At 35.6% G+C, this 14,235-nt stretch overlaps 1 protein-coding gene and 1 long non-coding RNA gene across 2 annotated transcripts; both read left to right on the top strand.

The window, feature by feature from the left end:
* The first annotated feature begins 100 nt into the window (after positions 1 to 100).
* LOC133877160 (uncharacterized) lies at positions 101 to 3,271 on the top strand. Its single transcript, XR_009901669.1, has 2 exons — positions 101 to 932; positions 1,255 to 3,271. It is a non-coding gene; the product is annotated as an uncharacterized LOC133877160 (long non-coding RNA).
* Positions 3,272 to 5,756: 2,485 nt separating this feature from the next.
* LOC133878280 (E3 ubiquitin-protein ligase RSL1-like) lies at positions 5,757 to 8,312 on the top strand. Its single transcript, XM_062316815.1, has 3 exons — positions 5,757 to 6,625; positions 6,921 to 7,690; positions 8,003 to 8,312. The coding sequence occupies exons 1-3, from the start codon at positions 5,879 to 5,881 to the stop codon at positions 8,115 to 8,117; spliced, it is 1,632 nt and encodes a 543-aa protein (XP_062172799.1). The 5' UTR covers positions 5,757 to 5,878; the 3' UTR covers positions 8,118 to 8,312.
* Positions 8,313 to 14,235: the final 5,923 nt, after the last annotated feature.

Below are 14,235 nucleotides of genomic sequence, written 5' to 3'. Positions count from 1 at the left end.
ATCATAGTGGCCGACTAGCACCATTTGAGCATTATGATGTTTTCTTTTTAAGTCTATATCCTACTTTCCAGCATCTTCTTTCTCTTCCTCCATTATTTTATAATTCCATTTTGTTCCTTAAATTCCTTCTTCTTCTGCCTTTTTCTTCACCGAGGCGCAGTGAGAGTCAGAGAAAAAGTGAGATGAGAGAAGAGAGGAATAATGAGAGAGATGGATGGATCCGAAGGATCCATGTGCTGGAAAAACCGGGTGAGACCCGTGACCCCTAACACAAAACCAAAGCCAAAGCGGCAAACCCGGAGATGATTCCGGCAAGACAAACCGGAATCTGGCGGCTTGAAGACCGGTTCTCGGCGGGCCATAGATTTCTGGCCAAACCCGAAGATTGTGCACCTCGTGGACGACCCAGCCGATCCTCCATAGTCAATCACCGACCGAACCCAGAACCTCCGAAACCATGAAGATCCGACGGGTCTGACGCGTCCGACGAACCCGAGAGACCCGTAACTCCGAACCCGGCCTTTCATTGGAACCCATGAAGCCGACCCTCGGTAGTGAAGTTCGGCGCGATTTCCGGCGGCTCCAGTGAATTTCCGGCGAAGACCCGTAAGGCACGAACCCAGAACCCCGTGCTGGATGGCATTTTTCCGACGATCGGGATGGTGTTTTCCGGCGACAAACCCAACCACTTCAGGGTATTAATTATTGTGAATTAAATAATGTGAGTGGATTGATATAGATTAAATAATGTGAGTGTGTGCAACCAGCCCGACCCGGCAGCAACCCGATCCGTCAACCCGTGACCCGAACCCGTAAATCCAACCCGGCAGTGACCCGTCTCCGGCAGAGTCTTCCGGCGACTTTTCCGGCGACTTTTCCGGCGATATCAGTAGCTTATTATGAAAATCCTTGGATGATGAACTGAGAGAACTGTGAGTATTGCTTACTCACTGAGGATGATACGTGTGGTTTTAATCCTTAATGACTAGTGATCTCTGCTTTATTTGATCGTATGCTATTTGATGTTTGGCATTTATTATGTGTAACATGTTTTTGTTAGTTATGTATATGATGTTGTTGGCATGATTATATGATGGTGTGAATGTGAATAGTTAATGTAAAGGATAAGCATAATTGTAGGTGAAAATAATTATGTTTGTGTGAATATATATGTCATCATTTGAATGCATTGTATATGGTTATATAAATCAGTGTGTCACTGTGGTTGAGGAACGTTGACTCACTCGACCACAGCATGAGATTGTGGTTAACACCACAATCACATGCGAGTTTTGCAGGAATGAAGATAGGAGTTGCTAGGTGGATTAAGGAAGGGACCTATAGCTTATAGCTCTTATACACAATGATTCTGTAATGTTCGTGCCGCATGTGGCACGCTTATTATTATTTAAATGTATGTTATCATATCAGATCAAACGGTCCCTATTTTTTATAATGAGTTTATTCGGTCAGCTCTGATGTTTTATTGTAAAAGAAAAATGTACTCCGCTGTTAAATTATACTCTGATGACATTGTTGTTGATGTCGTAACGATACGTGAAAACCGAAATTTTCACTTACGCTTTTTATAAAAAAGCGGGTCGTTACAGCACGTCCGGACGATCAACTTATCTGTCCGGACGGCTGTCGTTCAAAACAACAATGCCACGCGTGTCCGGACTCTGGCCACAAAGATCCGGACGCTTCACAAAGTAACTCTAAAAGAGAGCCCCTTCTATCCGGCAGTGGCAGAAAAGAGGGGTTTTATGCCCACCAATTACCATTTGACACATCAGCTAAAAGCAAAAAAATGCAAAAAAATGAAAATTTTGGTGAAGTAAGCAATCCTCTCCCAACAGTACCAACATTCCAAAAAAAAAAAAAAAATCTCACTGCACGTCCGCCCAACGCCGCCGGTCCGCCGGTCCAGATCCTCTTCCCCGCGACCTCCCGACACCGTCGACAGTGATCCGGTCACAGATCCGAACTGAGCCTCTTCTTCCGGGATCTCTCCCTTTCGCCGGCCGTTCTCCCCTCTCCCCGGTTTGGTGGTGCGGCTTCCATGGGCTACGCCGGTTTGGTTGTCTGGGTCGGGGTTGATGAGTGCAAAATAGTGTATAATTTGACCCCTTAATTTACATTTGTTAATCCTTTAGCTTTGTTATTTTCTAATATTTTTTTGTTAGTTTTGGTGTCTTGGTGTTTTGTAGGTGATCGAGAAAAAATGATGACTTTTACGTGAAATTGCAAAGAAACGGAATTATATTTTCAGAATGCGATTTCTCTCCAAATTTGCAAGGCACCGACACATATTCAACTTCAGGATTTGCGGCACCAATTTGGAGGATTATTTCCATACCTGGAGCGCTGATTTCATGTGGGCCATGTGCGCAAATCTGGAGCATTAATTCTTTTTGTCCCATGCAAATTTGGCAGCACCCAAACAAGGAAGGAGTAGCAGCCTTACACATCTTCTCCAAGCTCGCGACAGCACATGCACTCATTCCATCCACTAAACTCATCTCTCATCATTTCCATCCAACCGGCCAAACATCACATGCACTCATCATCCTTCCACTAAACCCCATAAAATAATACCACTCATCATCCTTCCACTCAACCACATAAAATAATCATCTCTCCTCACTTCCACTTACTCGGCCAAAACAATGCAGCACATTCTTCTCATCTTTCCTTCCATTCTCGGCAGCACCTGCAAAGATCACATGGGCAGCACACCTCCACGCAAGGGCAGCACGTCCAGCAACTCCCAAAGACCAGCACATGTCCACCTGCACCATCTCCAACCTACTGGACAGCACTTCTCCATACCTGGCAGCAACATGGGCGTAGGAGCACTGAAGATACACGGGTCTTCTCTCAGAAAAAGGCAGCATGGACAGCACCGAATCTTCATGGCTTCTCCATATTTTATTCTTTCCAAAACTGAGCATGCTCCTCTGCAGGGGAATCACAGCAGTACAGCAGCATGGGCAGGAGGTTTTGGACAGAATTTCTGTCCCAATTGAGATGCAGCACACGTTCATCTCCAAGCCTAGCAGAACACCGAATCTCAACTCTAGCTTTTAGTCTATAAATATAATGCTTGCTCTAGGAAGAAAAGAAGAGGAGGGGGAGTAGAGGCGTGAGCCTCTTGCTTCTCTCCTTCTTGTAGCTTATTTCTTTCCTTTTGTAACTCTTTGATTTTTATGCTTTTAATTTAATGTTTTAAGTTGTAGTTATTTTTATCCATGAGTAGCTAATTTTTCAACTAAGGTTGAGGATGAAACCTCACTTTTGAAGAGCAATTATATTTTTATGTGAGTGTATACCATCCGATTTAATTAGATTTAATATTTCCAATATTCTACTTCTTTTCAATTGTTGAGATGAATACTTGGGTATCTCTTGTGATTTCCGGATACAAGTGATGATTTGAGAATAGTCTCATTTAATTGATTGCTTGAATTTTTAACTTGTCAAAACATTGGATATTCATTGTGTTTCGTTCTACGGATACATTTGATGATTTGGTTTAAACCGGATATCTTTTGTGATTTGTGCAAAGAACGGATTCATTGAATGATTTAATTAATTTTTGAAGCATAGTAGAACATTCATAAGATTTTTACGGTGAGAACTTCGGATGTGTATTAACGAACATGAGAATGTGTTGCTGTGATTTGGTGGGTGTAGATTCTAAAACCTTAGTACATTTCTCTTTTCTTTTCCCTTTATTTAATTTTATTTTTCTATTATTCACCAAATTCGGAACTAGGTTAAAATAGAATTAATTTAAATAGAAATTAATTTTTGCAACGCAATTCCCTGTGGATACGATCTCGCACTTGCACATACACTATATTGCAAACGATTCGTGCGCTTGCGAGTATTAAAATTTGCACATCAAGTTTTTGGCGCCGTTGCCGGGGAATTGTTTTTTTGTGGAAATTGATTTTTGTTTGAATTGATTTTATTTTTCTACTAGTTTAGGTAGATTTTCGTTTTCTTTTTCTTCCAATTTTTGTTTCTACTAGTGGAGTACAATGATCCGGTGTTTTTGCCTACACTTACATGTTTGTGTTTTTTTGTTTCATGCTGATTTGTCAGCTTGCTATTGGTGGGCAAAAAGGTGGTGGATTTTGCCACCACCGAATAGAAGTTATTTCCACTCTGAAAATAGGAGGAAAAAAAAAATCCTTAATGTTTAACTCCAAAACACGCATGTATCTAGAACTGGTAAATCAGTCAAATAGTAAATCAATCAAATAGTAAATCAAAAATATGCAAACATATAATTGAGTCAAGTAATTTATGAGTTAAAAAATTCTCTGTAGATATGAAATTTTAATCAATTTACTCAACTCATATTATGCGTGTCGTGTGTGAAAGCTTTCTTAATAAGGCAACATGTTCACTGATAAGGTTTAAAACAACTGAATTTTATAAAAATAGAAAATTTATTGTTTAATTAGTCAAAAATCAAACCTTATCTTACTAGGGCCTAGTTACCTTCATCTGATACACTCCCCCTAAGTCACAACACTTTTTTTTTTTACTTAGTCCGTTAGTGATCGTCTCTTTCTGTAACGATTTGATTACTGACTCTTTCTATAGGGACCAGTGTAAGAACAGTTTAATAGCACATTTAGCAGTCGATCTTTTTTATATCAATATTTTTTGAGAAATTTTTTTAATTTATATACTTGATGTTGTAACCTAAAAAGAATGCTAAAATTTATGGGTTATAGGTTCAACTAGCGAGTTGTTCAATTTGACCATCTAGGTAAAATAATAATAATAATAATAATAATAATAAATCTCTTAACAGAATTTTCAGTGTTAAAAACTAGTGATAAAAGAATTTTACCTTGAGTGAGCTTTGGATAGAACATAAATTCATCGCATGAGAGGAATAAACTATCTAGCTTTTAGATGCAGTAGAGAAACTCAGCAGATATCTGATTACAAATCTCAATTATATATAAGCACATTTCAATGTACAACGACTAAAATTTCAGCTAAAAATACATAAGAAATTTGAAAAGCTATCAAAAGAGAAAAAAAAAAAAAAAAAAAAAAAAAAAAAAAAAAAAAAACCCGGCTAGGCCCCCCCAAGCCCCAAGGTGGCTCCGCCCCTGCTTATAGCTTTGATACCATGAAAGAAAACAAAATCGAATGGAAAATAAAGACAAGTAAAATAGCGGAATAATAAAATAAGAACACAATGAATTTTACGTGGTTCGGTTTATAACCAACATCTATAGAAAAAAGTTCAAAGAGTTACATATTGCTTTTATTCATTGATTAATTCACAATACATGAATCAAATCTGATTATAATCAAATTAATCAAATTTAATTACCTTAAAATCTGATTTATATGAGATAACAATAATTACAATGAATAATGTTTGCTGTTTAACTGTTGTACAACTCTAACAATCTTTTTAAAAATAAACTAGAGTATATATGACCCACATGCGTAAAAACATATCCAATAATTAATTTTAAAAAAAAATTATACAAAAATTATTTCTCAATTATAACAAATTTCTTAAATCAAATCCCCTGAATTTGGCTGAGGTGCCGTAAAACTTGGGATTTGTACTCCACTACTCCTCATAAAACGAAATTTTGATAAATCCATTTAGCAGCTTATTTGAACGTGATTGCTTACGTGGGACCCATTTTAATGCCCCCAACGTCGTTAAATATCACGATATCTGATATTCTGACAATTTTCACTTCCTTGTTTAGCAAGCTACTCCTTTCGTTTCCCTTGCAATTTGTTCTCGATCTCTGAAAACCAAAACAGAGAGAAAAACCCTCGACACTCTAAGCGAGAGAAGTGAAAGAAAGTTCAGAACAAAGAACCCATGGCCAAGAGTACAGTAAGGGACGACCTCAACGCCGCGCTCTCCGAGCAACGCGAAGTGCTCATGAAGGCGAAAACCCTAGACTCTGACCTCAACCTGGCCTATCACCTCCAAATGCAAGAAGCCATGAGCGCCTCCCTTGCTCTCCAACCTTCAAGCTCACGCTGTTCATCCCCACCGCTACCATTTCAGCCCAACGACGCTGTTTCATCTTCCAATGACGACGTTTTAGACGTCGCCGCGACGCTTATGCTGCAAGACGCGGAGAGGTTCGTGCAGGAGCTCGAGGACAGCGAGCTAAGTGAGGCGGAGATGAGGAAAATGCGGGAGGATATGGACCGTCGGATCCACGATCGGAAGCTTGCGGGCGATATCCTCAACATCCCCGAAGAGGAATGGGAAGAAGACGGGGACAATTACCACCGTTCGTACCGTATGGACCCTTCGTCATCGTCGACCGCTTTGGTTGACACAGAGTATTTCAGGTTATACTCAAAGGGGTTGGTGAGCGAAGAGAGGATTAGGGATATGAAGGTCATCGTGGCCGGAGCTGGGGTCGCGATTTGCGATTCAAGGGACAGTCTGATGTTGGAGGTGAGGAAGAATCTGGAGGCGTTCGTGGATGGTCAAGTCGTGACCAATGAAGTTGCTGAGCTGGAGGCTCTGATTGAAGGGCTTAATAAAGCTCTCAGCTTGAATTTGAAAAGGCTCACCTTCTTCTGTGATGACTATGTGATTTACCAATATGTGAGTCAATAGTATTACCTTTATTTTTACATTGTTAAATGTTTCGTAATTTACTTCTTTTAGCCTATAAATTAATAAGATTACGGAAATGTTTGTTTGTTTTGATTGTTAATGAGAAATTTGACACATACACAGTGCTTATGATAATGATATAGAAATTTGTTTGTTTGTTTGTTTAAACCTTTCATCTTTGCTTAGATTCTGGAATTTATTCTAGTTATCTTCACTCTAATTTAAAACTTGTGCTTAGTGACAATATTGATAGAGGTGATCGACATTGTATTTCTGAATACAGGTTACAGGTAGAGCACGACCAGAACAGAGCAAGATTGCGACATTAGTCAATCAGGTGGCTCTTCTTCAGAGAAAATTTACTCGTTGCAACCCATCTCTTGTGGCACGTAACGATATTAAGTTTGCATCTAAATCTGCAAGAGATGCTATAATTTCTCAAATTACCTTGAGTAGCAATGGCAAGAGTTTGAAGGAGACATGTGTAATTTGCTTTGAAGATGCAGATGTTGAGAAGATGTTTTCAGTTGATGGTTGCCTGCACAGGTTTTGCTTTTCATGTATGAAACAGCATGTGGAGGCCAAGGTGCTTAACGGGATGGTGGCGAAGTGCCCTCATGAAGGCTGTAAGTCGGAGGTGAATATTGATAGCTGTGGGAAATTCTTGGCACCGAAATTGGTTGAGGTCTGGAGCCAACGCATGAAGGAATCTTCTATTCCTATTACAGAGAAAGTTTATTGCCCACGTCCCAGGTGCTCAGCACTAATGTCGAAAAGTGAGGTTTTCAAATATACTAAGAGTAAGACCGCATATATTGCTGCTGACAAAGGAGGAGTCAGAAGATGCATGAAATGTGATTACTATTTCTGTATCAATTGCAAAGTCCCTTGGCATTATGAAATGACCTGCAATGATTACAAAAGATCAAATCCTTATTCCCAATCAGAAGATGCAAAGCTCAAGTCTCTTGCAAAGGCGAAACGTTGGCCCCAATGTGTGAAGTGCAGCCACATGGTTGAACTAGCCGAAGGTTGCTACCACATCACTTGCAGGTACTTCTTATATTCCTCCTTCCAATTTGACTTTTTCTTGCTCTTATTGTTGCAAATGTATGTGTGTTTGTAACCTCGAAGGGTAGCTCAATTGGCCGGAAACCTTGCCTTATGAAGCGGAGGTCGTTATTTAGTTCGAATCTACCCTTCTCCCTTCCGGCCAATTACTAACCCCACCACAAAATTGAGTGGAATATTGTTTGGTATTTTTCTCTCATTTATTGTCCTTATCTTTGTTACAAAGTTCATGTCTTTGTACTTCCCAAGAGAAAATGTCACTACAAATCAGCCATTCTCTGTTACTTTTTCCAGATGTGGATATCAGTTTTGCTACACTTGTGGTGCTGAGTGGAAGAAGGGAAAACCAACCTGTTCCTGTCCAATCTGGGATGAGCGTAACATTATACGTAATGTCCGAAGAAGATGATGATTAGGAGTATGATGACGCTTCTCTACCCCGTGCTTTTGTTTTGCTTTTGGAAAAAGAACAGCAAAATGTGTCGTATCCGCTAATGTTGCGAAGATATATGCTTAGAAAGGATTGTTGGTGACTTGGTGATATTAGGCAACGGTTTCTTAGATTTTATGTTGAATTTTAGCCATGATAACTCTTATATTACAGATGGACTGAGATGATTTTCAATCTATATATATATATATATATATCTGTTTCTCTCTCCCTTTCTTCTACCTTTTTGGACGGGTTTGTTTATGTTAATCCAAAAGTTATCTTAATTAGATGATAATGAATATGTTAAATGTGAGGAATATAAAAATGTTTGAGAAGTCATATGCATGTTAATTTTAACTTGTATAAGAGTAGTGAAACTCATTTGCTGTGTTTAATCCTCCTTATCCCGGCCCTTATCTTCTTTTTGTATGTAGAGTGTTTAATTTAACCCTCTTGACTTACAACATTAATTGTATGAATTGATTACAATTTGTGGTAATTGAAATAAAATTAAGGAAATTGTTGTGTACCTTGTAACTGGTTTCCTACATGGATGGTGAAGATTTTGATGGATACGATGGATTTTTGAGCTAGTTCGTAAAATGAAGATTTTGAAGATTTTTTTTTTTTTTAGATGTATTGAAGGTTAAATATTTACACAAATAACGCAAAAAATTTCAAAATATCCAAGGACTTAATAACTGAAACTTCTCTTCTAGATGTTCAATTAAAGCTTTGGAAAATACTAATAGTAACAGCTTTGAGAGTCAATTTTGGCCACCCATTTGAAAATACTAATATAAACCTTATTTTGTACAGAGTAATACTCAAAGGAAAACTCATGTCTTCTTTGAATTTTCTTAAAATTGATGTGGTTTTTAAAATTATCATAAGATGTGTGATAGATCATTATTGAATTTTGATCTAATGATAATTTTAAAAGTCAGATTAATTTTGAGAAAACTCAAAAAGGACATGAGTCTTTCTTTATAGCATTACTATTGTTTTACAATGCTTTAATTAAGCGAAGATCTTAATTAACTACTTTCTACCCAATGAGCCTGTTAAACGCTTGCTTGTTGCAACGCTCAATCACTCCAACTTGAATGGTATAGCAATTTGGGTGTTATACCATTTGCCTTTTCTTTCATCCTTGCAAACTTTATCTCAAAATATTCAGAAATTTGATAGATTTGAGACATGAATTTAGGCTCATTCTAAATTCAAGACATATGCTAACATCTCGTCAAATAAATAAGAGAAATTGTTATGAAAATACAATTATAGCCTTCAAGTAATTTTTTTTTTTTTTTTTTAAAAAAATAAAATAAAAAAGTGGTTGAACTAGATTACCCAACCTATTCAGAGCATTTCTAGTTGCCTCACCAAAAATTTTATTGAAATTGTCCAAAAAGACTCTCAGTAGCCTCACCAAATGGTGAGTGAACAGTGCTCACTATTGTAAAAAAACTATTAAAACTTTATCTCTTTCTTTTTCCTTTTCTTTTCTTTTTATTATTATTTTTTATTTTTTTCTTTCTCTCTCATGCATCACACACCACCTTTATTTTAAAAAATATTATTTAAATATAATAGTGATAGTGGATAGCTAGAATAGTGAGGCTACTAGGAGTGCTTTAAAAAACATGAATGGCTAAAATAGATAAAATTGATTTTTAACTATTTTGACTAGTAAAATTTGATAAGGCTAAGCATCTTCAACAATAATAGCTAAAATAGATATTGAAAAAGTACAACTCTCGACTTTAGCTACTACTTTTCCTATACTCTCTCTAATAGATTTTTTATTCTACTATTTACTTGCAATTAAATATTATTTCTCATATTTTTTTAATTATATTTTTGTCAACGCTCAATGAATTTTTTGAGCTACACCATACGAATGTTGTACCAGTTCAATATTCTAGTAAAATTACACAATTTATGAAAGCAAAACAACTAAAAACAAGGCAATATATTGATCATTTTTTTAAAAAAAAAAATAAAAAAGCAAAAAAAAATAATAATAAAATGCAAAAAGGAAAACAAAGCAACTAGAAACATACAATAAGACTAATATTTCTTAAGATTGACCATGCAATTGTCATATGTGCTTTATAAGGTCGAATTGCAGTTGGGAATGAGTTTGACCGTTTTTAATGTTCAAATGCTTTTCAATGAACTCTAGAAATTTAGGGGTATGCTAGTAAGAAATTTGTACATAGGGAGTTTAATCGATTTGTTCATATTCAATATCACTAGAATTGTCAATATTTCGTTCGTATTCAATAATCATGTTATTCATTATTATATACACTTTTATAATGAAAGGTAGATGAGAGAGAGTGGAATACGTAAATATCATATTTTTTTTAATTTTAGTTTTTCTCAATATTTTATCAGTTATAGAATTAATAGTGAATAGGCTCTGCTCACTATTAATTCTATAAGAAAAATAGTAAGTCTGTCTTATTTGCTGGATTGAAAAAAAAAAAAAAAAAAACTTAAACTTCATAATAGCCAATTTCAGATTTGCTAAAGAACTCCCAGCAGATTTGCTAGTTTGAAACAATTTCTATAATGTACATCGATTCACGTGCTTCCTTTTTCTTTTTTCTTTTTTCTTTTTAAAGGTGTACAGTAAAAAGTTTTGCCTACAAAAAAAGAAAGCAAAATGTTAGTCATTTTTTGTTGACAATTTCTCTTTCTTGAAAAGTCTTAAGTATGTAATCAAAATGTTTACATTGATTTATTTTTTAATTTGTATGTAAATAATAAAAATGTAAGCCTTTATATTTCAATTGCTTTTAAATTATTATTTTTTCTATTCACCATGAGAGAGGGGGAAAAGGAGAAATTACAAAGAACACAAAATGGGTGGACAGCCCAAACAAAGATTGCTAGTTTAAATTAATTATTTGTAAATATATATAATAATTTGTTATTTTAATTGTCAGAAATATATAATTTCGTAAGTTATATTTTTTAATGTTTCAATAATTCTTTTTTTTTATTATTTTAATTTTTTTTTAATTTTTAACCCTTATGAACTAAAATTTTGGCTCCACCACTAACCGAAAATGCTCTAAGAATGCTCTCGCGATAGTAAACATGAGGAGCACAATCTACCTAAGCCAAACACAATAGGGTATGACTCATGATTGTCTTAGAGCACTAGCAGCAGATTCCTAACCATTTTTCCTATTTTAGAGAAAATTTAGAGAACCAAACCACTTTTTTTTTCCTATACAAAAACACCCCACAACAGCTTCATTTTATCTTTCCCTATAAATTAAAATAATATTTTTTTTTATCTTTTACTTTTTCTTTTTTTTTTCTTTTTAATTTCATAGCAGACTTTCCTCCTCCACTTCTTCTTCTTTCTTTTTCTCTTTGAGACCTTTTTTTTTTTTTTTTCTCTTCCGATTCTCTCTCAGATTTTTTTTTTTTTTCGTCTTCTTCTCCCTCTCATCTGTCTCTCTTCTTTCTTTCTTTTTTCTCTTTTTTTTTTTTTTTTTGGTCTTGTTCTCCCTCTCGTCTGTCTCTCTTCTTTCTTCTTTTTTTTTTTTTTTCTTTTTTTTTTTTTTTTTTTCGTCTTCTCTCCCTCTCGTCTCCATCTTCTTCCTATTTTGTCTATCTTTTTTTTTTTTTTCTTTCTTCCATAAACTCTTCTCTCTCTCTCTTGTCTGCATCTTCTTTGAGGTTGAGGAATGAGGACAAAATGAGAGAGGAGAGAGAGAGAGCTGTTTTTTTAGATCGAGGAATAATGATGCGTGAAGAAGAGAGGAGAGAGGAGAGGGAAACGTTTTTTTTTTAAAAAAAAATAATATGTTGGAAAGCTACAGTACTTCCCAATACATTGGAAAGCACTATAGCTTCCCAAGCATCCTCATCTAAAATGAGGAAGCTGCTGTAGTTCATATTTTGCATATTTTTTTTCAAAATTTTTTTATTTTAAGGAATAAAACTACTTAGAAGAGAAATGTTAAGACTTTTCAAAAGTTTTCTCTAAAATTTGCTTTCCAAATAATGTATTACAATCTTATATAATATTATTTTAAAAAATGTATCACAATCCGGTGACAACATCATTTGAAGAGCAAAAATTTATAAAACTTTTAGAAATCGAAACATTTCTTCAAATAAAGGGAGTGGCTCGCGATCACCTTATATAAAGGGGCTGGACAGAGGCAGCTGTGAGAGCCACCTGCTAACCATGGGTGATTGGGAGCATGACCTAAATGCCATCACGGCTACTGTCGTCATCCAGATACTTCACCGAAAATTTTACAATAAGAAAGCTAGTGCTGGAATTCTGTCCGTTTGCATTTTGCCTTAATTCTTCAGCTGGTATATGCTTTTTTTTGCCCATGGAATCTTCACCGACCCATGTAGAAACACTTTTTTTAAAAAAATAAAAAAACATTTTTTTTCTTTTTAAAAAATTATATATATGGAGAATAAACCCAATCGGAAACCAATTACTGCATTCAAATGAGTTAGAAGAAATTGTTAGGTGTGTGATTCTTCCAAGGAAAATGTTAAATTTACAACACCAACACAACCCTTCACATGAGGGTGGACCCCACACACTGAGGCTCACACTCATGTGAGGGGTTGTTGTGTGGTTGTTGTGATTGTGTTGTATATGAATCAAATCATTTCTTCCAACTGTGTTGTTTTCAGCCGAGGAGTCATGTGTGCTACGTAGGATTGGGGCTTTCTCCGTGCCCCCTTTCTGTTTTAATGTGAAATTATTTCAATGTTGGGGATAGAGCTCTAATCGAGTCGAGCTCAAATTTATTATTGAGTTAGATAATTTGTTCAAGTTTCTGTTCATTTATTTTTTGAACGAGCTCGAACTTGTTCACGAACTATTTATTAATTTAGTTGTTGATATAAAGTAAATGTCGTGATTGTTTAATACATATATTTTTTTAAAAAAAAAATTAATCTAATTTATTAGTTATTTAATTATGGTTAAGATTTATTGTTTGAGTAATTAGATAAATTAACTCAAATCTTAAATAATTTAAACTCAATTTTATATGTTTATCTTATAATATATATATAGACACACACATTCGTATACACACAAAGATACATATTTATATCTAGACTCACATTTACAATAATTAAATTTATACATTACTTTACGAATAACTTTTTTTTTTTAAAAAAATACTTATTATGTTTTCATTACAAAGTTTTAAATAATAAAATATAAAGTAATACGAGCTTATACGAGTTGAACCGAATCAAGCTTGAATTTTTTGTTTTAAGTTCTATTCAATTAAACCAAGTCTAAACTAAACTAATCCAAGCCAAACGCAAGACCAAATCTATTCGGGCTCTATTCATTTACCTCTCTCTACGTGAATTAATGTTTGCACAACCCATAGGTAATGAGTTTTTTTCCCCGCTTTATGTTGGGCATGGTCCCGCAGAAAATTTGCTGGGTCACTTAAATTATTGGAATAATTGCATCATTGGTCCCTGTAGTATGTCATAATTATTTTTCACTCTCTATGGTTTAAAAATAATTATAGCATACCACATATACCAATGGTACAATTATCCATAAATTATAGATGCTGAGTTTCCTCGACAACCTTTTTATCACCTGTTTTGCCTGCCTTTTCCTCGTAGAGATATGCAGCCTTTGCTTTCTCTTGTTCGGTTTCTCTATTTTATAATTGCCTCTTGGAAGAAAGTTTACCACTTCCTAAAGCAAGGAATATTCTGGTACGTTAATAATCACTTTAATTTGGAAATGCTAGATTTATTAGTGTGTCAAATAGCTTAATGCATAAGACTTACTAATTAGGAATTGCTAGAATTCTATCAGAAACCCAAGATGCTACCGGGAGCCAAGATACAATCGGACTGGAGCGCGTTGATGCTGAAGCGCATGAAAGTGACCTAGTCGGTGTGCCCGTCCTTCCCCTGGATGGTGCACTTGCACCCATTTTTGGTTCAATCCCGAGCAGCCAAGGTGATGTGACTATCTCCTCCGACCGGGACTCGGATGATCATGAGGAGGAGGAGACCCCGATTAGTTGGAAGTGTAAGGCGGACAAGGGGAAAGAAAAGG

This window comes from Alnus glutinosa, chromosome 9 (assembly GCF_958979055.1).
Source record: "Alnus glutinosa chromosome 9, dhAlnGlut1.1, whole genome shotgun sequence".
Lineage (NCBI taxonomy): Eukaryota > Viridiplantae > Streptophyta > Magnoliopsida > Fagales > Betulaceae > Alnus > Alnus glutinosa.
This window is presented reverse-complemented; position numbering and strand designations above follow the sequence as displayed.